Here is a 27659-nt window from a genome sequence, read left to right on the forward strand (position 1 = left end):
AAATGTATGGACAGAACTCCAGGTGGCAGCTTTGCAAATTTGATCTAATGAAGCTTTGTCTGCCCAAGATGTTGCTACTGACCTGGTTGAGTGGGCCGTGAAGAATGCAGGAGGATATTTAAGCAGACACCGTCTAACGTGTGAAAAGTGGCCTCCTTTTGATTTTTTGGAGAATCGCAAAAAGAAGGGAGAATAATGTCCTGGTTTTTGTGAAATTCTGAAACTACTTTGGGCAAAAAAGTGGGAAGAGTCTTCATGACCACTCTGTCTTCAAAGATCTGAGTGTAAGGAGGATGAGCAGATAACGCCTGTAGCTCGCCTACCCTTCTTGCTGTAGTTATGGCGAGGAGAAAAGACATCTTGATGGTCAACATTTTTATTGACAGATCCTGAAATGGTTCAAAGGGGGGTGTTGTTAAAGCATCCAGAACTAAGTTTAAGTCCCACTGAGGTACTGTAACTCTTTTCGGAAGATTTAGACGGGAGGCGGCAGTCATGAATCTTTTAACAAGAGAGTTGTCGGCCAACTTATAGTTTAGAAATGAGCTCAATGCAGAGATTTGGACCTTCAAGGTACTTGCACTCAAGTTCATGTCTAGTCCCGCTTGGAGGAAGCTAAGGACTAAGGGGATGTTAGGCTGATCTAGTGGATCCTGGCTACCCTTCGAGAAACTAAGGAAGGCCCTCCATACACGAAAGTAAATGTTTGAGGTGACGTCCTTCCTACTAGCAAGTAGGGTATTTATTACACCATCCGAGAAGCCTCTTCTTCTTAGGATGCCCCGCTCAGCATCCAAGCAGTCAAGTGGAGACTCCGGGATTCTGGGTGCACTACTGGGCCCTGCAACAGGAGATCTTTTATTTCTGGAAGAACCCATGGCTGACTTGTTGACATCTTTCTTAGGCAGGTGAACCACGGCCTTCTTGGCCAGAACGGAGCTACTAGCAGAATGGTCGCTTTGTCCTCTCTGATTTTTTTGATGACTCTTGGGATCAGTTTGAATGGAGGGAATGCATACCCTTTTTCTTTCCCCCAATTTAGGGAGAATGCGTCTACTGCCGTCGGATGTTCCAGAGGATTTAGGGAGCAGAACTTGTGTAGCTTTCGGTTCTGTCCCGTGGCTAAGAGGTCTATGGACGGGTTGCCGAACCTTTTTGTTATGAGGAGGAAGATCTCGTTGTTTAGGGACCATTCTGTTTGATTTAGCTGTACTCTGCTTAGAAAGTCCGCTAGCCTGTTTTGCTTTCCCTTTAGATGTACTACTGATAGCGACATTAAATTCTCCTCTGCGAAGAAAAAAATTTGCGATGACAGATTCAAAAGAGTCTGTGATCTTGTGCCCCCCTGCCGGTTTACGTATGTAACTGCTGTTGTGTTGTACGTGTAGATCAGTATGTGATTGTGGCGGATCTGAGTTTTGAAGGCTTGAAGTGCCATCTGGATAGCCAGCAGCTCCTTGTAATTTGAGGATGAGTGCTTGACTTGAAGGGGCCACTGACCTTGTCTCATCTGGGAGCCTATGTGAGCCCCCCAACCCCAAGGACTTGCGTCCGTTGTGATTCTCAGTAATGGATGTGGAGACCAATGAATGCCCACTGATTGATCGGATCTAACCACCACCGAAGTGACAGTCTTGCCTCGGATGAAAGGGGGAAGGGTAGGTCTAGTGTCTCCTGTGATCCGTTCCAATTGAACAGGATGTTCTGTTGTAAGGGTCTTGTTCTGAATTGGGCCCATCTTACTGCTGGGATTGTTGAGGTCAAAAGACCTAAGACAGACATTGCCTCTCGCAAGGATGGTCTGAAGGTTAAGAAAAGGTTCTGAACTTTCTCTTTGATTATTTGTTTTTTGACCTCTGGCAGGTATGACATTTGGACTGTAGAGTCCAGTAGGACTCCAAGGAAGATGCATTTGGGTGATGGAATTAAATTTGACTTCTTTGTGTTGATGTTCCAACCCAAAGACTTTATAATTTGTGAAGCTTGGTCCAGATGGAGAAGGAGAGACTGAACTGAATCCGAGATGAGGAGGAAATCGTCTAGGTAGGGAACTAGAACTATATCTTTCGTCCTTATAAATGCCGCCATATCTGCTACAATCTTTATGAACACCCTTGGTGCTTGTGAAATTCCGAACGGCAGTGCCCTGTACTGGTAGTGGCACCATTGTCCATTGATATTCACAGCTAGCCTCAGGAACTTTTGATGAGATGGATGAATCGGCACGTGGTAATACGCATCTTCTAAATCTATGGACGCCATCAGGCAGTTTGGAAATAAAAGATGCAGAGCAGATTTCAGTGTTTCCATGCGGAACTTTTTGTATTTTAGATGAACATTCAGACCTCTTAGATTTATAATTACTCTGAAAGAGCCGTTCGGCTTCTTTACTAAAAAGAGGGGAGAATAGTACCCGTTCCCCACTGGTCTTCGGGAACTGGTACTATTACATTTTTGTGAATCAAGGAGAGCACCTCTAATTCCATAGCTGCTTGCTTCTCCTTGTTTGGGACAAGTCTGGTGGGAAGATATGTCCCTCGGGACACTGCTGAATTCCAGCAGAAGACCCCGAGACACAGTGTTTAGAACCCAGGGACTGGAGGAGATTTCCCCCCAGGCTGGGGCAAAAAGGGACAGACGTCCCCCTAGCGGACAAACATCATTGGGTTTGTCCCTCCCGGAAAAAAGAAACCCCTTTACCTTTACCCGGGGCTTTAAACTTCTTATTTGAGTCCTGTCTAGGACGGAAGGGCCTCTTATAATGTTTTTTGGCCTGGCTCTCCTGAGATTTAAGCTGACCGGGGAATCCCTTTTTTCTGTCCAAGGCCTTCTGCAGCAAGGAGTCAAGGACTGGACCAAAAAGAGACTCGCCGTCACACAGGATGGCACATAATTTTCCTTTGGCTGCAATATCACCTTTCCATGTTTTCAACCAGAGGGCTTGTCTGGCCGAGTTTGAAAGCGCTGCTGCTTTTGCTGACATTCTCAGAGAGTCTACAGAGGCATCAGCCAAAAAATCTGCTGCTTTGGACAATACTGGAAAGTCATTAAGGATACTGGCAGAGGCATTATCATTGGTTAGTTGTGTCTTTAGGTCATTCAACCAGACTCTTAAAGACCTAGCTACACAGGTAGCCGCCACACTGGTTCGTAGTGTACTAGTTGTGGCTTCCCAGGTCTTCCGATTGAAGTGATCCGCTTTCTGGTCCATAGGATCTGGCTAGGAGCCTAGATCCTCAAAGGGCAGGCTATCCTTTTTTGCCAACCTGGCTATGGACGCATCAACTGCTGGGGATTTCTCCCAGGTTTTACAATCTTGCTCTTCAAACTGGTATTTTCTATTGTAATAACGTGGCACAAAGAATTTCCTATCTGGGGTATCCCATTCTCTTTTAATTAGGGTTTTAATACTTGAATGCAGAGAGAATGTTCGGCCTTTCTTGGGGGCTAAGTCCTGATATAGAGAATCTTCTGCGGATAGTGGAGGTTTCGGATCCTCTATGTTCATAGACGAACGGATAGCCTTTATTAACTGATCCGTATCCTCTGCCGGGAACCATGTTTTACTGGAGACCGGTTCTTCCTCTACATCAGAGACTGTATCTCCCCTTCTTCTACATCCTGCCATTGCATAATTGGGGATGGCTCGGACTGGAGCCTACCCGAGGGACCTGGGACTTCCTGCTGAGCAGGGGCCTGTATCTGGGAGAGGGAAGTTCTGATTTCATCTCTGACCATATGTTTGAGACTATCAGCCAGAGACCTGGATTCCTGGGCTACCATACGATCTACACATGTAGGGTACACAGACCTATGGTAATCTTCACTTAATTCCCTTCTACATTCTCCACATTTCTTGTGACTGTGTCTTTCAGAAGATCTAGATTCCTTAGGACTATGGGATGATCTCTAAACATAAACACAATAAACACCCCGTTACTAAAATGTATAAAAAGAGGACCTCTCACCCATATATGGTCTTCAGCTGGTACCGGACTAGAGGTCCTGGAGGCTCTTTTGTCGCCCCTTTCACCGCGGTCGTGGCGTCCTCGATCCCCTCCTGCAGGTTCAGACATGGTTCAGGAGGTGTACCAGCGAGGTCTAGGTAAGGCCGGCTGGCGGGGGTCTCAGTGCTCTGGACGCAGGAGACAGCAGACGCTGGACGGACGCACCGAGAGATTAACAATGCTAGGCCCCGGCGTCGCGCCGGGCGTACTTCCCATACTGCCGCGCGTGCTGACGTCAGACGCCGGGGCAATCCCGGAAGTCAGCACACTCTGATGCCTCGTTCCCTGGAGGCCGCAACCCCCAAGCCGGGGATCACCGCCTGCAGTCGGAGCCCCGCCAGAGTCCGGAGAGATCCCCCGCCGACTTTCAGGCTGCTCACCAGAAGAGTCTTACGCCTGCAGGGAGCCCCACTCTGCCTGACGCAAACGGAGGACCTGCGGCCCCGGAGGTATCAACTTCTATCTTCCACTCCCGATGGAGCGTCCCCAGACCTCCCATCCGCAAGGACAGGAAACCTGAACTGAGGTCTGTGGAGAGGTGTCAAACTTTTATATCCTCAGGTTTCCTGTCCTGCGGTGGGAGGTGCTCTCCAGGGGTGCTGTCATGGGCGGTAGGGTAAAAATTATTAACAAATCCCCCTCCCCTAATAAAAGTTTGGTGATTCTTTTCCCCATTTTATAAATATAAATAAACATATTTGGTATCACCACATGCGCAATCACCCAAACTATTGATTTATTTCATTCCTGATCTCTCACAGTAAATGGTGTAAGCGCAAAAAAAATTCCAAAGTGCAAAATTGCGCATCAATTCCAGAAAAATTGGAATTAAAAGGGATCAAAAAGTTGCATATGCGCAATCAAGGTACCGATAGAAAGAACACATCATGGCACAAAAAATTACACCTCATATGGCCCCATCGACCAAAAGATAAAAGCGCTATAGAGCAATTATAAGAAACATAATTTTTTTTAAAAGGTTTTAATTTTTTAAAAGCTATTAAATAAAATAAAAGTTACACAAGTCACATATCATTGTAATCGTAACAACTTAAAGGGGTTATCCAGGGTGGGGGCACGCTGGATGAACTCAGCCACTCGGTGAAGGAGGTGGGATCCGTTTGAAGTCCGCTCGGATCCCGCCTCCTTCACGGAGTGGCCGAGCGGCCCTGAGACGTAGCGTCTCTGGCGGCGTCACACCAGGAAGCGTCCGGGCACCGGAGCGCCATGATGTGGGACCCGCCGCTGTAACCTGGGAGATAAGTGGACGTCTTTTATTTCAGCCACCTCCTCCCCGGTCCCCCCAAAAAAGTGCCCCCACGCTGGATAACCCCTTTAAGGAACATGCATAATAAGTCAGTTTTACCCTAGGGCAAACTGCGTAAACACGAAACCTCCCCAATTTCACCACACATTTAATTTTTTTTTCAGTTTCGCAGCATAATTTATGGAAAAATTAAGCCTGTCATTGCAAAGTACAATTAGTTTCGCAAAAAAATAAGGGCTCATGTGGGTCTCTAGGTGAAAAAATGCAAGTGCTATGACCTTTTAAGCACAAGGAGGAAAAAACGAAAAAAAAAATGGAAATTGGCCCGGTCCTTACCCCCTTAGTGACCGCCGTATTGACTTTTTACGGCGGTCACTTCAGGGCTTTATTCTGTCACTGTCGGCTTTTTACGCCGGGGACAGAATAAAGGGTACTGGTGCGGGAGATCAGCTGTCAGCTTTCCTGCTGCAACTACCCGGAACGGTAATTTACTGCTCCAGGTAGTTTTAACCCATTATATGCCATATGGCAAGTCATGACAGCAGCATGTAACAGGTTCCGGTGAGGTGCAGTTTTATACTTGATCGGAAGTCCCGCGGCGAGGTCCAGGACTCCGATTGTCGCCATGGCAATAACCGTAGTGACCCAGGGAATATAATAATTGTTATTTTTACTGCATGCTGAATAGCATATGTTTGATGTTTAAAAAACAGCAAAATGAATGATATTTTGATGTTTTAACACCAAATCACACAAGATAGTGACCGCATAAAGTGAGACAGGTCAGATTTTGAAATTATAGCTTGGTCATTAAAGCCCAAACTAGCTGCAGCACTAAGGGGTTAAAGGGGAACTGTCAGCAGCTAAGACCATTGACTTGAATGTGCAGGATGGAGTCACTTTGTAACTACATTCTGTTCATTTGGCAGATGTATACTTCTTTTGTACAGGACTCGAAAGCGTGGAAGACCATGCTTTTGAGTCCTGCACAAAAGAAGTATCCGTCAGCCAGATGGAATAAATGTAGTCACAAAATGACTCTGTCCTGCCTTTTCAAGTCAAAGGGGCTGTTTCTTGCACATCGAGCTGAGCGTCGGCATCCTTTTTTTAATTGATTCCTAACGTGTAGCCCGATGTAGGACTGAAAATGTGATGTAAACATAGCCTTAGACGAATCTAACCTGCTGATAGCCCCCTATAGAGCCTGGAATGCTGTGGGGGAAGATATGTATCTTACCTTCCTCCTTGACGCCAGTCCTGCTCTGTTAGTTGGCATAATCTTCAACCAGGAGCACTGCCCTGCGCCCACGATTTTTTTGTTGTTGTTGTTGCAAAAACAGTTTGTAAATAATAAGCATGATCAGTATTTTATGCCCGTATTGTTATAGCCATTTTTCTTTATTATATGCACTTATGGTCAATTCCCCTACATTATTACATTGAAAATTTAACCATTTTATGACCATATTTTTATGACCATTTACTGTGCGAACGTAGCCTCAAACTACAGTTGTAGTAAAGATGATCAGTATGAATTGCAATATGTCATCCAATTGATAAAATGCTAAAAAAAATCTTATTGGAGCCCTCGCTGAACTGTACAGATTCAAAGATGAGCTACAAAATGTCATATTCTGTACACTTTTTCTGCCATGGTTATTGTATTTTATGTTTTATGTTATTAAAAAAGCTAAAAAAAAGGTCGGTGTGTGCACTGCTGCTCTATTTATTGTGTCCAGTTCCTTTAGTGGCAGCTGACACATGCAAAAAAGGGGTCTGTGGAGCCTCAGTTGTGAATCTCAAAACAGTCAGATATCCCTCCTGGAAAGGAAACTTGTTGCTAAGGGGTGCCTCTCAGTGCGGAGATCACCAAACCACCCTGATACATAGCCCTTTAACCCCCTCCCGTCGCTGCACAACATCAATTTTACAATACAGGATGACACAGGCACAGGAATTTAGCAAACTGTGATGTTTTTCTCCCGTAGACTTCAATGGGAATTTTCTGGTCATCTCAAAAACGCCATTGCTGTGTGTGTTTAGCATTTTTGTATACTTTTGGTCCAGCAGCTGTGTCACGTGAGGAAAAGTAAATTGTCCTCTTGGTGTACACATAAATGCCTAAACTGTAAAAAAAAGATTATTTACACAAAGTCAAATGTCAGAAAAAAAAAAGGAAAACTGTAAATGCATTATGCTATGCGACTCATTGGCATTTTTTTCCTGGCATTTTTTGGAAGACAAAGTGAGGGCACCTTCAAATTGGAGGTGCTGTTAAAGTCCAAAATTAGCTTTGCGGATCTTCAGGGGGATCTTTTCCCTTGGTAACTAAGGCTATTATATCAGAAATTAGCATATTGATTTTATAATGCAAAATAATTCTTTCCTCAGCTTATGGATAGAGGGTAACAAACGCAGATTGAAATACCCCTTCAAAACAAATTCATATTTTACATGTTCATTGAACCCTTTTAGGTTGATTGGATAACATCAGGAGAGTTGTTTGTATTATTCTTGGTTATGAGTTTTTTTTTTTTTTAATTCAGAAATATTTGCTCCTTTTATTCAAGTGCTTTACACCCGATGGCATCCGTTTATTGCTTGAATTTGCTGGTATGTGAATTCCCTTCAGGCTTTTTGGCATACATAAATAAGCTAGGATTTTTGTTTAATATGAAGTTCATTCATGCCAAATGAGAGGCTTAGGCAAACAGCTGTATTATTTTAACTGCATTAATCGTAACCAGAAATAATTAGTTTTCTTTTAATTCCCTACTTACAAAACGCAAAGCAAATCCTGATCTGATTAAATGACAAGTTTATTTTGGTTCTTTAGACTTTTTTTTTTTTTTCCAACTGTCCCACTCTCCATGCCAGTGTTTTTATGCCATGGCCTAATGCAAAAAAAAAAAAAAAGTCAAATTATAAAGCCTATATGGCAGTGTACTGAATCTATAAGGCCCCCCATTTACTGGAGTAGTACAGCTTCTGAGGTCCCATATGTATAGAGAATGTCCCTTATCCCCCCCCCCATGTCTTTATCCTTACCTTTTGAGCCCTTCCTACACCACATTCATCTGAGCCCTGAAATCTTTGGTGTCTCCCTTGGTGGCCGCATCCATAAGGTTGTGGCATATGTGGACAACTTTCTTCTTCCTCACAACCCTTCCACCTCCCTTCCTAATTTGCTCTGTGAACTTCCAAAATCCCAATCCCATGCCAATTATAAGGTAAATTTTTAAAAGTAGGAAGCCCTGAATATATTGCTCAAGATCTTGCTGACTACTTCCTGTTTGTTCTAGACACAGATACACAGCCTGTATAATTAACTTTCTTCCCTATCTACATGTTATTGTGTGATACGCTGTTCCTAAAAACTTGGATTCTTTTCTCCTTCTCCACATTCTGATGTTACACATTCAACCTCCTTCCCTTCACTCTGCTAATACAGAGAATTAGTAATAGGGCACTCTTAAGGTGGCCATACACTTTAAATAACCCTCAGCCGAACAATCATTTGGCCAGTGGTTACTTCAGTTAAATTCCTCACTGCACCACTGCTCTTGTGGTCACCACTGATATTTGTTCTCTTTACACCTAGATTGTAATCCCTCGCGGGCGGGGTCCTCTTCCCCCATGTACCAGCCTGTCTTTTGCCTTCATGTAATGTGTCCTGATCTTGTACTGTTCCTGCTTGTTACCCCTATCTATTGTATAGCACTCTGGAATTAAGGGCGCTTTATAAATAAATAATAATAATATAATAATAATACCTGCTGCTATAATGGTAGCTACAGTTTAAGACTGCTGCAGTCAGATTAGGTAGGTAGATTAAACCAGATCTTACACGAAGAAAAATTCTAAAACTAAATAAGTAATTCTTATTTAAGGTATTAAATTCTAAATTCTACTAAACTGGATAGTGTGATCTCATATTACATTTGCATTGTATCTTTTAACAAGTTTTTTTAATATAAATAAAGAAGATTGGTGGAGGACATGGCTTATACATACACTTGTGTCTATGTATCATCTGTTTCCCCAGCTAGTGAATGCCTTTTAATTTGACATTTCTCAGTCAGTGAGGGAGATCTTCAGAATACATATATGGAGTGGGGATGGTACGAACAGAGTTCGGTTCGGGTTCGTACGAACCCGAACCCTTGGTAATGATTCCCGCTGTCTGCCTGCTCTGTGCAGCAGCGGATCCAGCGGGAGGACCGCCTGGAAAACTGGGATACAGCCATAGCCATAGGCTGTATCCCAGTTTTCCAGGCGGTCCTCCCGCTGTATCCGCCTGCTGCAGAGAGCGGGAATCCGATGCCGAGCGTTCGGGTTCATCCGAACCTCGGCGGGTTCGGACCATCCCTAATATGGAGTACATATGTATACATAAGATTAGACATAAATACACTGCAGTGACTTGTATAATAGATATAAAAACACGAGCATGCATGTATTCAATATCCCATTACAAAGAGCTAGTTATAGCATGCCTAAACACCTTTCTGCAGCTGAATACTATTCCAGTTTTATTCAGTTGTTGCTGGTCTCCTGAGAGAAGTGAAAAGGGAGAAAGCAGGAACACAATGCAGTCTACCTGAGCATTAACATATGAACGCTACAGAAATTACAGTTCTCTGTTATAATTGCAGGTGTTGTCTTGTGCCTTGGCTACTGAGAGCTTAGTGACTGATGAAAGCTTACTTGTGACCTTTGCCTTTTCAGAAGTTGCACAATAGCAAGTTTTTCTACTAAGGCTATGTTCATACCATATTTTTGCCATAGTGATAAAAAAAACTTTTTCTTTTGTTAATTAAAGGGAGCTTGTCTTGTGCAATGAGCAGATCATTGAGCATTAGGAAAAAAAATGCTCAGCTGGATGCTTCTTCCAGCCAGATCTAGAGAGAAGTGAGCGTCTGAAAGCTATTTGTTTCTTTATTTAAATTTATTTATTTTAAATAGCATAACAAGCACACTTTAGGCCCAGTCAGTCCCACTATTCCTGGACAAGTCCTGGACTCCCATCTTCCTGTGTTTGCACACTACACCAATTAGGTTGAAGGGAGTGCACCACACTTCACACATGTGTAATGAAGCAAGACATCCTCTCCTGAGTAAGTGTCCTATTCCACGGGCCGATAGGGGCCCGATCAGAAATGTAAATGAGCAATGATCTGCTAAATTGGCGCTCGTTTACTGGGCCTATTACACGGTCCAATAATTGTTTAGCGAGGGCTGCAGGGATATCGTTACTGATGTCCTTGCAGCCTCTGTTTAAACACCATACTTTACCTAAACATGTAAATACAGGTCTTCTCCTGCGCTCCCGCACGCAGCAGCAGCAGCAGCTTCTTAGCGGCCTGTCTGAGTTGACAGACTGCTTAGCCAATCACTGGCCACGGCGGTCCCGGCCAGTGATTGGCTGAGCGGTCTGTCAGCTCAGACAGGGCACTCTGAAGCTGCTGCTGCATGCGGGACTGGGAGGAAGAACTGGGACTGGGAGCTATTCCACGCAGCGATGCGCAGTCGGTGCACTATGATTTTAGGTTTGAACCTAAATAACAGATCAGCCGATGACACGATCATCGGCTGATCGTTGTCTCTTTTACTCTGAGCGATTCGGCTGATTATCGCTCCATGTAATAGGGTTCTAAGGGTCCATTTACACAGATTATCTGACAGATTATCTGCCAAAGATTTGAAGCCAAAGCCAGACACAGTCTATAAGCAAAGATACAGTTATAAAGGATAGGCTGAGATTGTTTCCTCTTTTCAAATCCATTCCTGACTTTGGCTTCAAATCTTTGGCAGATAATCTGTCAGGCAATCTTTCTTTGTAAATGGGCCCTAACGGGGCAAGATAGCTAATTAACATACAATACAAAGTTATATAACTTTGTAATGTGTGTTAATAAGGCAGAAAAAGTAAAACGCTGGAGTTCTCCTTTAAGTCTTTGGTATATATGACAGGCAAGAGACACACTTGCAGATCCCTTAAGGCCCTATTCCACGGAACGATTATCGGCCGATATTGGCCGCTATGGACGATAATCGTTCCGTGGAATAGAGTGCAACGATCAGCCGACATCGTTCATGTCAGCTGATCGTTGCAGTCACTTATTTTTCAACATGTTAAAAAACAAGCGACTCATACAGCAACGATCTGCTGCCGTCGCTCCGTTGAATAGGAGCATCGGCAGCAGACGCTGCTGTATCCTATGGGCTGCCCGGACGATCAGCGATCACCCGGGCAGCCCCTCCCGCACTCACCCGCTCGCTGCAGCCGCGTCGAATAGCGGCGGCAGCGAGCGGGGAACGAGGAGCAAACGAGCGCTGAGAAGTGCTCGTTTGCTCCTCTAGACGACGCGTGAAATAGGGCCATTACCCTTAATGTGACACATCCAGGACAAAGACATGGATGTTTACAGCAAGATCCAACTTTTTAATATATCTTTTCTACCTATCTATTACGACCTTTATGAAGTGATGCAAAAAATCTTCATTTCTATAAGAAATCATCTAAAATGAATCAGAAAAAGGGCGCTAAGCAATCACCTCTTCTAGTTGACACTACCGTTTTTCGTGACCACTGGCTGCAGTGGTCATAAGTCTGCTTCGGAAAAAAGAGTGGGGTTCCAACCAAAGCCTGTTCGAAAGGATCACCGCAGGATGGGAGAGGGGATTTACTGATGGTGTCTTATTTTTAATTTAAGGCTATTTTCACACAGTGATGTTTTTTTGGACGTATTTTTGGATGGCTGATATTTTGAGGGAAAAAAGGCTGTATTTTGCAAAATTACAGCCTTCCAAAATACGGCTTAAAAACGACACACTGTGAACATAACCTTTTTTTTTTCCTCTAAAGAAGGATAGCCTTTTTCATGAAGGACCAGACTAGTTAAGTCATAAAACCTGAAAGCTCCCCTAACTGCTGCTGCTGCTAACTATGGAGATAAAAAAAGAGATGCCCCGAATCACGATCAATAGCCCTATCTAGCCAAATGATTACATACACTCCTGTTTTTGTGCTAATAGGTATTTTTAGGTTGTCCTGCTTTATCCTAAACACAAAATTTAAGGCAAAATAGGCAACACTGATTGGCTGATGAGGAGCGAGAGGAGCTGGGAGCTTCACACAGCCGCGGCGTCGAGCAGGGAATGTATGCTTTGGGCCGGGCCCATAAAACTTCACTATACTCGGATCTGCAGCAGATTTTGCAGCAAATCACAGCGTTAAATCAGATTTGACCAAAGGAATGAACCAAGCATCAAATCTGCACCATCCGCAGTAGATTTTACAGTGCGGATTTGATGCTGTGTTCACTTATGTAGTCAAATCTGCTGCGGATCCGCAGCAGAAAATCCCCTGCGGTACGGTACATGTGAAGCTAACCTTAAGAAGGAAATGGGTGAACGTCCTCAAAGTGCTGATTCCATAATTTTTGCCAGGTGGTGTAAATTACTGCGGCCATTTTTTTTTCTTTAATTTACCATGTGCTTTGAGGTCTTTTTATTGTGAGAAAATGGGTCAATGAAATGTAAAACATGGAAAATCCCAAAGTCATTTATAGAGGATTAAGTATACAGGTCACATGACGTAATAAACAACTAAATCCTCCCGCACAAAATGAGATATGTAAAGCGAATAGAATGAAACCATTCAAATGTTAGTGAATAAGAAATAATAAAAGCAATTCAATTTCAGATATTTTAGCGGCATATCGGCTGACTGTGGCAGAAGCCCCATCTCTCCACACTAAATTTAAAAATAAATGCAGAAAATCTGTACGCATTTTAGATCTCTATAAAAGTTATGAATGCATGTACATCACATCAAACATCACATCAATATACATTTGCTTGAGTTTGTTGAAGCTTTTTATGTATTGATTGCAGCAAATATAATTAATATAAATTTTTCATGGAAGTGTAACTATTAATAGTAGTTTGAAGGAAATCCTCATTAAGACACTTGTTTCTAGCAGTTTGTCCCCCCCTTCAGACCATGCACTATTTATCACTGGTAAAGATCCCTCGGCTTAAACCTGTCAGAGTGTATTGCTGTTACTGTGCTGCTCGGCTTTGTGTCATAGGTGCTGTGTAAACCCTGGGAAGCCTGATGACTTGCCTTAGAGTAGTTTGGTTGCTACTGAGAGACAGGCATTAGTGGAGCGGGACACAGCAGCTTGCTGTCTTGTTTATTTGTAACCTGGCCATCTACTCACTTTTTATAAATGTGTACAATGAACATCCTGGACTATAGAGATGGTGGTCCTACTGCTGGTAAGGTCTCACGCTAGTCTTTTATATGTATATATTTTTTTTTCTGGTGTCTTTAGATATGTCTTTATTCCTTCTATGTGTCTACCTTTTTGGTGAAAGATTCTTTTATAAACGCTTGTTTGCATAGGACATAACTTTATTCATATATTTTTATTAAATTTTTTTTTAAGCAGTGACTTAAGCAATTTAATTTCAGTGATTCGACTAGAGTGTATGAGTGCTGGGCTGGTATCATCTGTTACGTAAAGGGATTAGACATATGGCTTTAGTTCTTCTGTGCCTGTGGTTTTTACTGCACTGATGGAAAACAGTACATCAGAAACCAGTTTATTGATGGCAGTCACTCCTTTTTAACACCTTTTCTGCAAGGAATATATTAGCAGTATTAGTGAATTTTTGAAATGCATTTTTAATAGGTTTTTATTGTTTTATAAAGGCAAGTCATAATTTATTTGCATGGTTTACACTGTTTTAATTGTGCAAAAAAGTATGTGAAGACTTTAAAGTAGTGTTTTTATATGCAATAACCTGTAAAGACAGCATAATCATTTTAGCAATGACAAAGGGAACAATGCTTGGGCAGAAGGATGTTCTTTTCTAAATAGGCATGTGTTTATTTCTGCAAAGTCATCGGTTGCATGTGTTCCTGAAACCTAATGGGAGACTATAGTCCTGTAAGAATTATTGGCACTTCAAGAATAAAACTTAAATTACAACACATTCATATATTGGGATTGAAGAATAGCTTCAATAAAGACCATAGGGAAGTACTTTCAAAGGAACACATTAGCTCCAAAGTGAGACATAGGTTCACATAAGGTTGAAAAGCATAAAACAATAATTTATCTTTAAAAAAAAAAAAAAAAAAGAGTTGTGGTTGTCTTCTGACAAACTGAAATGTTTTTGTAATACCCTTTAGCATATTTTATAATACATGAAATAACGGTCCATGGTAAACATCTTCTACAACATGGCCAGTTTTGCACACCAAAAAAACTGCTTATGTAGAAAGTCATGTATATAGAGATAAGCTCATATACAGTCCATAGGACCTCTGCTTTCTTTCTGGCTATGTAATTTCCCCCTGTAATTGCCCTGTATCCGCTTTCCTCAATATCTATATCTACAACATATGTATGCTGTCCCAACTTTCCGCAATCCATCCCTACCCAGAAGGGCATAAGAAAGGAGTGTCCCTCTGCTAATGTGAATAATATGTCTGTAATGTAATATGATACCCTGATGTGAGGACCTAACATGGGTACCTAATATTAAACATTAAATTTTCACAAGTTTAAGTCTCCAGTAGGCAGCATCACTAATGCCTTGGGAACCATAATTTGCATGTCATGCCATTAAATGTTGCTATGATACACAAATAACACACCAATGCAGAGGCTTTTTTTCAAATATACAATGGCGTAAAATACTACGTTAGTGCACTTCGTCCAAACAAGAACAGGGCAATAGGTAATACAAAACCACTGCAATATCACAGTGAGGAGGTGAGTAAATCAATAATATGTGATTCCATAGAAAAAAAGGCTAAATGGCAAATAAAGTCAGTCAAGTAGAAAACTTAAACTCCCCCAAAGTTCTGCTGCACTACAACATCTCTCCTCTCCCCCCCCCCCCTCACCATGTGAGTTTCAGAACACCTTTGAAGATGTTCCAGTAACTTTAATTTTCACTTGTTATTGACTATTTAATAATCTTTCGAAGGGGTTGTAATTTTTATTTGGATTTTTTTTTAAACAGCATTTACAGAAATACTTTTACAAGTGAGTTTCTCTTATCAACAGTATAGGTGATAAGCTGCTCCATACAGGTCAAAAAGTGGGGACCCCCCCCCCCCCCCCCCCAAAAAAAAAAAAAAAAAAATTAAAATTAGGGCTGGGCGATTAATTTGATTAGAATTTGAGAAACTATTTCTTTCTTTTTTTTTGTGAGAATTGTAAATTTGATTTTTACAAAAAAATCACTGAGTGCGGACAGCGAGGGGCGGGCAGTGAGGTGCAGTATGGGGCGGGGCGGCCTCTAGCCACTGAAGCTAGCAGAGCCGCCGCTGACCTGCTCCTTACACTTAGCGGAACGAGTTCCCTGGTCTCTGGAGGAGGCAGAAGCAGCAGGGACAGCTGAGTTCAGGTGACTGGGGCAGAGGTGACAGCGTTACTGCAGTTGCTGGAGCTGTACAGCGGGATGAGGGGGCTGCACTGCGCCCCCTGATCCCGCTGTACAGCTCCAGTAACCGAGCAACACTGTCACCCTCCAGAGACTGGAAACCTCGGTGTGCGGCCAGGAGGGGAACTTGTGTGCACAGGGTGAGAGGAGGAGGGGTATACCGGATATGTGCCCTCCTGCCCATTAACCCCCTGCCTGCCCCTCATCTGTACCTGTACTACTACAATTCTCATCTGTTCCTGTACTATTCCTACTAAAACTCTAATCTATTCCTGTACTACTACAACCCTTATCCACTATACCTTCTCTACTACATCCTACCTAGATGGAGGCACAAAGATGATCTCCTAAACTATACTCTGGGGGCACAGAGTGTCACATATTTGGCAAAACTACTTATATGGGGCACAGATGTCTACTAGATGTAGGCACAGAGGAGGCTTGTCTTATATGGGGGCACAGGGGGAGCACTGTTACACTAAGAAGCATTACAGTTGTCTCAAACGTCATTAAAATAGTATCTGACACTGCAAGCAGAAACATTTTCTGTTTATTTAGCAAAGAGGAAAAAAATGGATATTTAGATCGAGAATCGCCCAATATTTTTTTAAAAATTGAGATTTTTTTTGGCCATATCGCCAAGCCCTTCCAAGAACGCAGATAAAGTTGTCTGTGCATCCACAAAGTTCATTCTGTATGGTTTCTCCCTGTAACTGTAGATCTTACAAACTGGGGAACAGGGTTAGACTGCAATACATAGAAGGCACTACACAGACTTCTACTACTGCACAGAGTAGACAGTGTGATCATGGGAGGTATACAACTCTCTATAGTTAATCAGTGATAGAGACAGACAAAGTGAGCCACAGAGCAGACACTCACCTCCTGTCTATTTTTTTTGTGTCAAAACTAATGTCTTTAATAATGTGAGATGTAGTGCGGCGCTAAACATTTATTCACAAAATAACACACTTTGCAAAGTTATACAACTTTGTAATGTGTGTTATGTATTTGAATGGCCCCCTTCCCCGTGTCCCCCCCCCCCCCACGCTAGACCCAGAAGTGTGGTGCATTATACTTACCGCATTTGTGTTGAACCCTGGCTGCCATCTTGTGACAATGACGTCATCTTTGGGAGGCTGGCCGGACCGCTTCAGCCGTCCCTCATGCCGGCCCCAATCTGGCACGTCATCAGCTGCTCAGTCGCGATTGGCTGAGCATAACTGTGCCCAGCCAATCGCGGCTGAGCAGCTGATGACGCGGCAAAGGGGGGCCGACATGAGTGACTGCTGGAGCGGTCTGGCCGGCCTCCCGAAGATAACATCATTGTCACAAGATGGCGGCCGGTCGACACAAATGCGGTAAGTATAATGCACCACACTTCCGGGTCCAGCGTGGGTGGGGGGGAACACAGGGAAGGGGGCCATTCACATACATAGCACACATTACAAAGTTGTATAACTTTGTAATGTGTGTTATTTTGTGAATAAATGTTTAGCACCGCACTACCCCTTTAATAAATTCCCCCATAGACTGAAATGCATAGGTAATGGTGTAAATGTAAACCAAGGATTTCAATATAAAAAAATACAAAGTCAAGACAATTTCTTTACTGCATTTTCGATTTGGCAGGCTGTCCTTTAAATCTAGTTGCTTTTTAATTTCCTAACAAATGCTTTCTAAATAATTTACCATACTTGTGCACATGCAAAAGTAATAAAAAATGATGGTGTGGGGACTTATAACAAATAACAGTTTTAATCCTTTACAAGCATGTATCATGTTACACTATGTAAATTTATAGGAACTGTTTTGTTTTATTCTACAGGAGATGGCAATCCTAGAGAAAACAGCCCTTTTATTCAGAATGAGATGGACAAAGACAACTTATATGATGGAAAAAACATGGCACTTTTTGAGGTACTTTATACATTGTAAATGATGGTTAAGGTGCATGTTCTTAATATGAGTTTCTGAAGACTAAGAACATTATCTTTCTGATCTTAGTGTCACTGTTATAACTTTTAAAAACTAAATCAACAATATATGTGAATTAAAGCAAATTTGCAATTTACATTTTTCATTTTATTTATTTTTTTACTTCTCATGTGATAGAAACACTTAGGCCGGGTTTACATATGTCCGGCGGTGCGGCGGCGTTTCCCTCCGGCGCAGGAGAAAAGCGCCGGAGGGAAACGCATCTTTGAACTGATCCCATTGTTTTCAATGGGATCGTTCAAAATGTGCGGCGGGAAATAGTGGCCGCCGCATCGCCGGACCGTCGGTGCGTTAGGACGCATCTTGCAGCGTCCTGGCGGACCGCCGCTCCGGTGATGCGGCGCCGCACCAATACAATCGAATAGAGCGCCGGATGCCTCGCCGGGCAGGACGCATGCCGTTCGGCTCTGGCATCCGGCGTTCAGTCAAATAGTACACAAAATAAACATATATCTCCCCCTGTGTGCTCTCCCCCTCCCCTATAGTCCCCCCTTGGTCCCCCAGTAGTATATCACCCCCCCTGTTTCTCCTCCAGTAGTATATAGCCCCCCTGTTGCCCCCCCAGTAATATTTAGCTTCCCTGTGTGCTCTTCCCCAATTAGTATACAGCATTGCTGTGCGCTCTCCCCCAATAGTATATAGCCCCCCATGTGCGCTCTCCCCCTCCCATATAGCCCCCCTGTGCGCTCTCCCCCTCCCATATAGCCCCCCTGTGCGCTCTCCCCCTCCCATATAGCCCCCCTGTGCGCTCTCCCCCTCCCATATAGCCCCCCTGTGCGCTCTCCCCCTCCCATATAGCCCCCCTGTGCGCTCTCCCCTTGTAGTATATAGCCCCCCTGTGAGCTCCCCCTATTTAGTATATAGCCCCCGTGCGCTCCCCCGCAAATCCCATTGAAAATGACAGGAAAACATACTGGGGGAAAAAATTTCAACTGATGAGCGCAACTTGTGACAACTGATGACAACTGATGGAAACTGATGGCAACTGATGGTTTTTAATGAAAAGACGGATAGAAAAACTGATGACAACTGATGCATTATTGGCATCAGTTGTGACATCAGTTGTGGTCAGTTTTTAGGCAAAAAACGCAACTGATGCCAACTTATATATGTAAACCCAGCCTTACTTGAAATCCAGGTCCAGTCTCCTGAAGGCAACTGCTGGTTGAAAAAATCAAACTGGAAGTCCTGGTCCTGCACTCACAGGGAAGGCAGTCATGTGAGTGATGGACACATTAAGCTGTGACTCTTTGTACTGGCCGGCTCTTCCTGTGTTTATTTTTATTTATTTATTTTTTTCAACTAGCACAAGACTATAAAGTTGCTTTCAGTTGACTGGCAAGTATAGCTGTGTTTTTAAAGCATGATGAAAAAAAACAAACAATGACTATACATTGCAGACATGCTGCTTTATTTCAATTCCCCTATTTATTTAGATGTCAGCTGTACTTACTGCTAAGGGCTGCAGACATCATTGGATAGTGGTGAGGTGAGGGATAGGAAACATTTGGCTCTCCAGTTGTTGTGAAACTACACCTCCCATCATGCCTGGACAGCCAAAGCTTTAGCAGGTTGTACTTTTCCAGGAACTGGTTATCAAACTTAATCATAAAATCACCTCTTCATAATTAAAGAGGACCTGTCACCCCTCGTGCCGGAGTGACAGGCTCCTGACCCCCCGTTAGAGCCCCCTATACTCACCTAATCGCACCGGGTCCCGCTTCCTGATGCGGTCGAGTCACGGAGATTTCAGCTCCCGAAGCCTGGCGCGCGCGCTGACAGGAGAGTCCGACGCTCATAGAGAATGAATGGGGAGTCCGATGCTCCGTCATTCTCTATGGGCATCGGACTCTCCTGTGACCGCGCGCGATTAGATGAGTATAGGGGGATCTAACGGGGTGTCGGGAGCCTGTCACCCCGGCACAGGGGGTGACAGGTATCCTTTAAGCCAAGTGTCAAGAAGGCAAATCTGAGCTTCCAAAGTGTCACAGCCTGGCACGCCTCTTGGCTCGTCTTCACCTGCCAGCCCCTCTTTTACTAGTGTACAGAGACCTGTGTGTCAGTCAAGGAGGGTTTAGGTAGTGAGGGTGAGTGTGGAAGCATGCCCGGCTGTGACAGTTTCATGCTTCCAATATTAAAAGGTGGTTTTATAAATTGACAACTTGCATCCGCTCCATGAAAGATGCAGTTTGCTATTATACCTTAACAGCTATCCAGTGGTGCCTGCAGCTCTTAGAAGAAAATACAGCGGACAGATTTGCTTTAAAGTCTTAAGCTGTTCTGTGATTAAGTTTAGAATTGAGAGGAAAAAAACCTTGTGAGTAATTTACTGGGATTTACTGTTTGTTCTGTATTCATTTTAAGGCTTTATTACCATCTTTTTTTTTTTTTTTTTTTTTTTTTTTAAACCCTGTTAAGCATATATACTGAGAAAAGTATGTGCTCCCAGAATGTATAAAAGTCAAAGAGCTTGTGAAAAGCTGCAAACTTAAATAGATTGTCCACCTTAAACTAAATTGTCCCCTACCCACAGGATAGGGGACAGGTAAAAGATTGCAGGGGGTTCAACCTCTGTACTTCCCCCTCCCTCCCCAACTGCTTTGTTTTTAATACAGCCGCGGCTACAGCACATAACTTTCGGCTCAATTCATTCTTGTCCCATAGAGACCGAATAGAGCCACAGGAGAGCGCTGAGCATGGCACTCGACTCTTTCAAGCTGCTCCATAGGAAAGTGGGTGTACCTGCCACTCTTATTCAAACAAAGGAGCCTGGGGGCGATCTGCAGATTGGATCTTACTTGTCCCCTATCCTGTGGATTAGGTGGACAGTCTCTTTAAATGCCCTCAGCTTGCTGTACTTCAGGAGCTTGTATTAATGATATATAGGATATATGGAAGGTACAAAGTGTCTCCTTGACCGAACAGCTATCTAACACCTATCTATCTACAGTTTGGAACATGTAGCTGGACAGATTCCCTTTAAAGAGAGACTGCTATAATAGACTGCTGGACATTTTATGTGGCATCCATTACATGTGCATGTAATGATAGCAAAAATTAAGTATGGTATAGTGTAATGGACCTTGCTATTTATAGGCCCAACCAAAGTCTAGACTCTTGCCATTCTTCAGGTTTCTGTAGCCCTATAGACACATTGAGCACTTTCTTCAGAAGTTTTTCATGCATACAAAGTAAATGTTAATGAAATGTGAACAGGACCTGAAATGTATGTACTGACCTGATACCATATATATTTGTTAAAGTATTAGGGCAAATTTCAGAAAGTCTTAGATAGCAATTTTAATGTCTGTTAAATGTACCTTTTAAAGAACAACAAAATAAGTATGTATATAAAGACTGGCACCAATACAAATGTATAATACACTTAATGAATAGAGAAAAATATGTACACACAGCCGTAGTCCCATATAAACAGTAACCCTATTGTGGGGTTGCGGTCATGTACTTGCACCCCGAATCTTGCTCACAATACTGCTCTTTCCCTTCAAACCATGTCCAAAATGTACTGTTTGCCTAATTCTATACAATGTCACATTGACTCTTTACAAAGTGCACTGTGAAAAAAAATAAACACATAGGGGGACATCTATGAAAGTTATGCAAGTGGGGTCCACGAAGAAGGTGCAAATTCTTCTACCGTCTCTGTGGCGTGCACCTGTCGTAACCCTCGCTGACCCAATGGGGGGGGGGGCTCCTCACGCCTGCTCACATTAAATCATGGCAGAACTCTACAACTACGCAGGAACAGGTGTACAGTTCTTTTTGTCTGTTGTGCGGCAGGTGCAGGTCCCAACCAATTTATCTAAGAGGCTTACACCTCTTGGTGAATCCAGCACGGTCATTGGGGCCAGTGCCTAAGTTAAGACCAGCATAGTTATACTTAATAAATGTCCCCCGTAGTGTGCAGTCTCAATAATGAATGTTAGCATACAGAGAGTTCTCGGCACTTAAGGCCAAACCGCTGCCAGACACAGTCTTTATGTGTGAACACACACCTACTGGGAAAGTGCTATTGATGGTGCTCTACTAGTCCAAAAGCACAATAAATTCATTTTGAGAAGCACACGTGTTTTTGCTATACCTGGTGAGTTCCACATTTCTTCTCAAGATGAATTCAATAATGAATGTATTACAGAGATACATCAGTCGTAAATCTCTCTCAATAATATATATATTGAACTTCCTCCAACGCACAAAGCGTTAGGCAAAGCAGAGATGGACCCACACATCCCTTCCACTCCTTGGAGAAAGTTCAATTGACACTTGGGGCATGTAGAAGCAGGAATACGCCCCATGTGGTGTAATCATATAGTAGTTACATAAGCTTGGTGGATTATATTCTAGAGTCTATTGTTAACAAACAGTGAAACGTTTGTGAGATTCAAGACGAGATTCACAATCTTACCCAGCTCAGGGATAGAAGACTTTCTTTTCTCTATGGTAGAAAGTGGAGTGGATGCCACCAAAGCTTTAATTAAATAAGAATAAAATGGGGATACCAGCACCCCAAGGTCCTATGACCTAATCACTCCTTGTCAATGGGTAGGAAGATATTGTGTCAGTAGAAGAGGGAGCATTCGGAGCATGTCGCACTTGTAAAAATCTATTCAAGCATGTGGGTGGTATACCAAAACTATTCCATACAGTATCAGATGACAGGAATCCTTCACATAAAAATAAAGGTAAAGGACCTCCAGTTGCATCTAATATTGGGCATCCTCAAATGGAGGCGAATGTGAGAGCGCCTGATTTAACCATTCAGGCGCCTCCAGTTGACTACCCTGGAAACCCATAATGCACCAAGACACTGTCTCTCTGCTGAAGTTGTTTTTTTGTTTTTGTTTTTTTTGTGGCCTTAAATCACTTTTTGGCCACGTTTTCATTAACTGCCAGTGGATGATAAAATAATACTTTTTGGAGAAGCAAATTGGGTCTTGCCTATAGGACAGTTGTCAAGTAATAAACCACTGTGAATTGTTTTAGCAAGCCTAAAGGCCCTATTACACGGGACAATTATTGTGCGAAAAATCGTTAAATTGTTCGAATTTAAACGATAATTGTTCTGTGTAATTGCAGGCAACGATCAAAAAATCGTTCGTATATCGTTGATTTAGAGCTGAACCTAAAATTATCGTTAAGCGTTCGCAAATTGTTCACTGTAATTCCACATTCGTTCGCTCAAGTTCTGCATTTTTCACTAATTGTTCAGTGTAATTGCACATTGTTCATTGTTTCGCTGGGATCAGAAGGAATAAACGATTGTAATAACGATCGCAATAACGATCGTAGTAACGATCGTAATTAGCGATTATCATTCTGTGTAATTTGGTGAACGATTTAAGGTTAACGACAAATCTCGTTTGCGATCATTAGTTGTTAATTGTTAAAAATTGCTCCATGTAATAGGACCCTAATGGTGCGTTTACACAGACAGATTTATCTGACAGATTTTGGACGCCAAAGTCAGGAATCGATCTGAAAAGAGGATAGATCCCAATCTTTCCTTTATGACCTGATCCCTGTTTATAGTCTGTTCCTGGTTTTGGCTTAAAAGATCTGTGAGATAAATCTTTCTGTGTAAACGCACCATAAGAATGCATTTTACAGCCGCAGCGATACTATTCCAAATCTCCTATAAACATGCTTGCTTAGCATTGCTGCCAGTAAACTCCTCTCTACTTTCTTTGAGTGAGGGTCCATCAGGTTGTCTGCATAGGTTGTTGGCCAGTACTTCATATGAGTGGCTTCTTTATTTACTTAGGGTTGTCTTCTGTACATGGCAACAGTATTTGCGTATGGTGGAGAATCTGTGGTGGAACATTCTCTTTTCTTGTGGATAGAGAACAGAAGGCTTCTTACAGTTTGTGTCTATTTAATAAATAAGGAGCATAATACATTTTTATTATTTCCAAACCCCACACAAAGGAAAGAAAATGATCTTTCATAGCCTTCTAAAATAAACAGATACAAGGCTGTATTCATATACTGCTGCTTTGGTACTGTTGTAGTTTTTGCTGTGTCTTGACATTTTCCAAAATTGCTGTAAAAACTTTGTAATTGTATTACAGCGACTTGGCATTCATGAAACTTCTTTTTTCTGGTCTGTGGCACTGTCTGCTCCTGCCCCACTCTCTAGGCACTTTTGATATAGTACTGCTCTTATATGAGAGATAACAAACATCTTATGCTCACTTCTCTATGGTCCCCCCTGAATGGACACCAGGCGCTGTCATTCCTCTCTTTACATCTAGCTATTGATTTTGGACTAAAGTCCTTGTAGTTGCAGGCAGGTATAAGATAGGATGTGTACTCTCTATGCATTGACTACCGAGCCCCCGAAAAAAGGTGTATTGGTGGTCATTAAGGGGTAAACTTAAGGGGTTAAACTGTTGGCTCTATAGATAAAAGGAACTTAAAACATTGAAATCATACCTTTACCTTAACAGATGGCGGTTTGCACAGTCATAAAATGACTATTTTCTTAGAAGCTTGTGCCACAAGGTGGTGTTGAGCTTCAGCATGCATGCCTCCTCCCTCCCACACCTGTCCCTGCCCTACATTATTGACAAACAGGACTCTCTGCTGGTAGCAAGCCCTGGTGCACTGGTCTAGCAGAATGTGACTGAGCAATGGGGGTAACACTTGAGGAGTAGTTTTCAGACTTTAATAGGCCACCAACCTAATGTGGCATCCTGCCAGCGGGGAATAGGTGATTATAGTGCAGTTCATGATGCCACAATGTCAGGTGCAAAAACTTATAGAATTGGGGCAGTGATATATGAAAAGAACAGCTTCACAAAAGTTGGTGATAAATTGCCATGCATCTTATTATTTCCACTGACTAGAAGCACTTACTGGAGATTCTCCAGAATTGTATTGGAGACCGGATTCCATTGATAATTCTTTGGAGTCTCTAGCTGGATATGATTACTATTTGTGAGAGCAGTGCATTTTACTGCATAAGCTGATGTCTAGAATTACATGCTTGATGAAGGGAATGTATCATCAGAAAATTACGTTTTATCTATCATTTTTATAAACCTCGTATCTTCCTTGTGACTATCCAAACAGAAGAAAAAAATACTTGATGATGCAGATTATCATTAAGGAAGTAATACAGGAAAATCTTAAAACAAATCTATCAGTACATATGCTGATAGAAGCTTTTCATACCCTCTGATTGGTTATACTGGTGCTGTGTATTTGCAGAACACCCCATTCTGCATATATTTTCAATATCTCCTCCCATGGCTCCTGCACATGAATAGGATGAGGTGTGACAGTAATAGGAGAAGCTATTGGTGCACTCGGGTTGCTAATTTACATATACCAAAAAATGGAGATACCTGCACAAAGGGGATGTCAGATCTCTGATTGAACAGCATCGCTGCAATTAGTGTGGGGCTGCCGATCCGTGGGCATAATTGTAAAGTGTTGTGGAAAATGTTAGTAAGATATAAATAAAAAATTTTGTTCCTTAGGGTGCGTTTACACAGACAGATTTATCTGACAGATTTTGGAGGCCAAAGCCAGGAATGGATTTGAGAAGAGAAGAAATCTCAGTCTTTTCTTTATGACCTGTTCTCAGTTTATAGTCTGTTCCTGGTTTTGGCTTAAAAAATCTGTCAGATAAATCTGTGTAAACGCACCCTAATATAAAAGCATTTTCTAGCACCAACCTCCGCCCCCCTCCGCCCTCCAACATAAAACAATGAGCCATACATACGTACGCACTCGCTCCTTACGTTGCAATCCTCTGGTACCAGCTGTGTTCCAATGACATCCCACTCAGCCAATCACAGAGCTGAAAAGGGGAACATGTTGTCATCAGAACTGCAACACAGCCGGAACAAGAAGATTACCTATTGGGGTGATATTGCATAGTTTAAAGGGGGTTTAGAGGGATTTTTTTTATACACCTTACATTAATATAACGGTATTAATTTGTAATATAACTTCATTAAAATGGTATTTTTTATACATCATTTTACATTGAGTTTCTCAGAAAGGGATAACTTAGGCCTCTGCTTCCACCAATGTTTCTGATTGGAATTGCTGGGCTGTTAAAGCCCAGGGGCCTGGTGTTCTGCTGGAATCCAGTGCTGCCACACAGTGCTATTCATACAGAGCAGGGTCCCTCTAGTGTACTGTATATTCCTATTATAATATACAATACATGGGTTATGGGTATCGCTCAGTGTATAGCAGCCTCTATCAGGCAGCTTCCCCTGTGTATTGTATATTCTAATAATGTGCCCATGTTGCTTCTCATGCAATATTTTCTCACCCCCAGAGATTTAAACAGACAAAAAACCAAAGACCAAATACAAATAGGTATTTACATAAAGATATATAAATGATCATATGGTAATAGCTTTGCAAGCTTCACAGGGGCATACGAAGGAGCCTGTTTGAATCTTGTTAAGTATGTCTACCAGAAGCAAGCTGTTCTATTTTGATCAGCAGCACTAAGGTTCTTTCAAGGGCAAAGGAATAAATGAAAATCGTTTCACTGTAGCATCAGGTTTCCTGCAGCATTAGTGAACAGGCACAGGTCTGCTATTGTCAGTAAGAAATACTGTACTTTTGCCTTATAGTTGTTTTTTGTCAGTTTTTTTAAAAAATGTGTAATAAAATTCCAGCCATCTTTAGTTGTTAGTTAAAGCTATGTTCACACATTGTCAAAATGATGTCCGTTTTTACTGTAACGATAAATAACTGCCATTATTTTATAACAACAGACATTTTTATACAAGTAATGGCTGGTATTAAGAAATAGCGCCATTTTTTTGTGATCAAAACTGTTGTCATTTTGATGGTGTGTGGACATAGCTTAAAAGGCATGGTCACAAATTTAGTGACAATTTCTGTGAGCTGATCACTCTGAATAGCCAACATGTCCATCTTTCCATTCAGATACATTGCAGGGGGAAAAAAAGATTACACAGCACGAATTGAAGTCGCTGGTGATCCTATTAGGGCATAAGACATAACATAGAGGGCAATCTTCTGTGCTCTATGATATCTGTATGCCCTAATAAGACACATGCCCCAGTTAAATTCATTGTTAATTCTTATAATGTGGATGTCTATTGTTTTGTATCCTGAATTCTGTAATCAGTATTTTTCTGTAATAAAGTGAAATTGGCTCAGTTGCCCCTAGCAACCAATCAGATCCCACCTTTCATTTTCCAAAGAGTCTGTGAGGAATAAAAGGTGGAATCTGGTTGCTTGAGGCAACTGAGCCAGTTTCACTTTGCACCATGTTTGATAAATCTTCCCCTATATTTTTAACTATGTATAGTAAAGTTTGAATAAAACTTTTCTGTTTTACAATTCAGAATTAATTCTTAGGAAATTATAAATGGATGTTAGAAGAAATGTTGAAATTTACCTGCTTATGTCTGAATGCATGTTTTCTGTCCCTATGCTCGTCAAGGAAAAGGGCTTTTTCCTAGCGATATGTAACTCGTATTTGCTTCTGAAGAGGTGTCTAAGGCGTCCATTGCAAAGTCTTAAAATACTGCATGGAAGGAGTTCTGCATGATGTGTTATTCTTTTTATCAAAAGAACAGAGTCCATTGTATGACTTCCATTCAATTAAAACAGGTGTACTTGGAACTTTTTGTCTCAGCGCGCCTGCATAGCCACCACAGCCTGTGCTCTGTTAACTCTCTATTGGGCTGCCAAGCTCTAAACTTGGAAACATTTAGTAACCCTATAGAGAATGAACAGAGCTGTGGCTGTGCACTCCATTTACTGCAGGGCAGGTATGTCCTCCTCTTGATCTGTGGTGATCTCAGCAGTTGGACCCCCAGAGATCACCGGATGTTTTGAAATCACTGTGGGCAGCCTGGGACCGGGCAATGGTGTTGGAGCGGGACTGGTAAGTATTTGTC

The 27659-nt window shown here is 42.3% G+C and overlaps 1 protein-coding gene across 4 annotated transcripts in view; it reads left to right on the top strand.

Moving 5' to 3' along the window:
* SLC12A7 (solute carrier family 12 member 7) overlaps positions 1 to 27659 on the top strand; it is a 175070-nt gene that overhangs the window by 76950 nt on the left and 70461 nt on the right. For all 4 annotated transcript variants that reach the window (XM_069958580.1, XM_069958576.1, XM_069958578.1 and 1 more), the window contains exon 2: positions 17570 to 17661. In XM_069958580.1, the coding sequence (XP_069814681.1) occupies positions 17570 to 17661 (92 nt within the window). The remainder of the gene's footprint in view (positions 1 to 17569; positions 17662 to 27659) is intronic.

Source organism: Dendropsophus ebraccatus, chromosome 2 (genome assembly GCF_027789765.1).
Source record: "Dendropsophus ebraccatus isolate aDenEbr1 chromosome 2, aDenEbr1.pat, whole genome shotgun sequence".
In the NCBI taxonomy this organism is placed as follows: domain Eukaryota; kingdom Metazoa; phylum Chordata; class Amphibia; order Anura; family Hylidae; genus Dendropsophus; species Dendropsophus ebraccatus.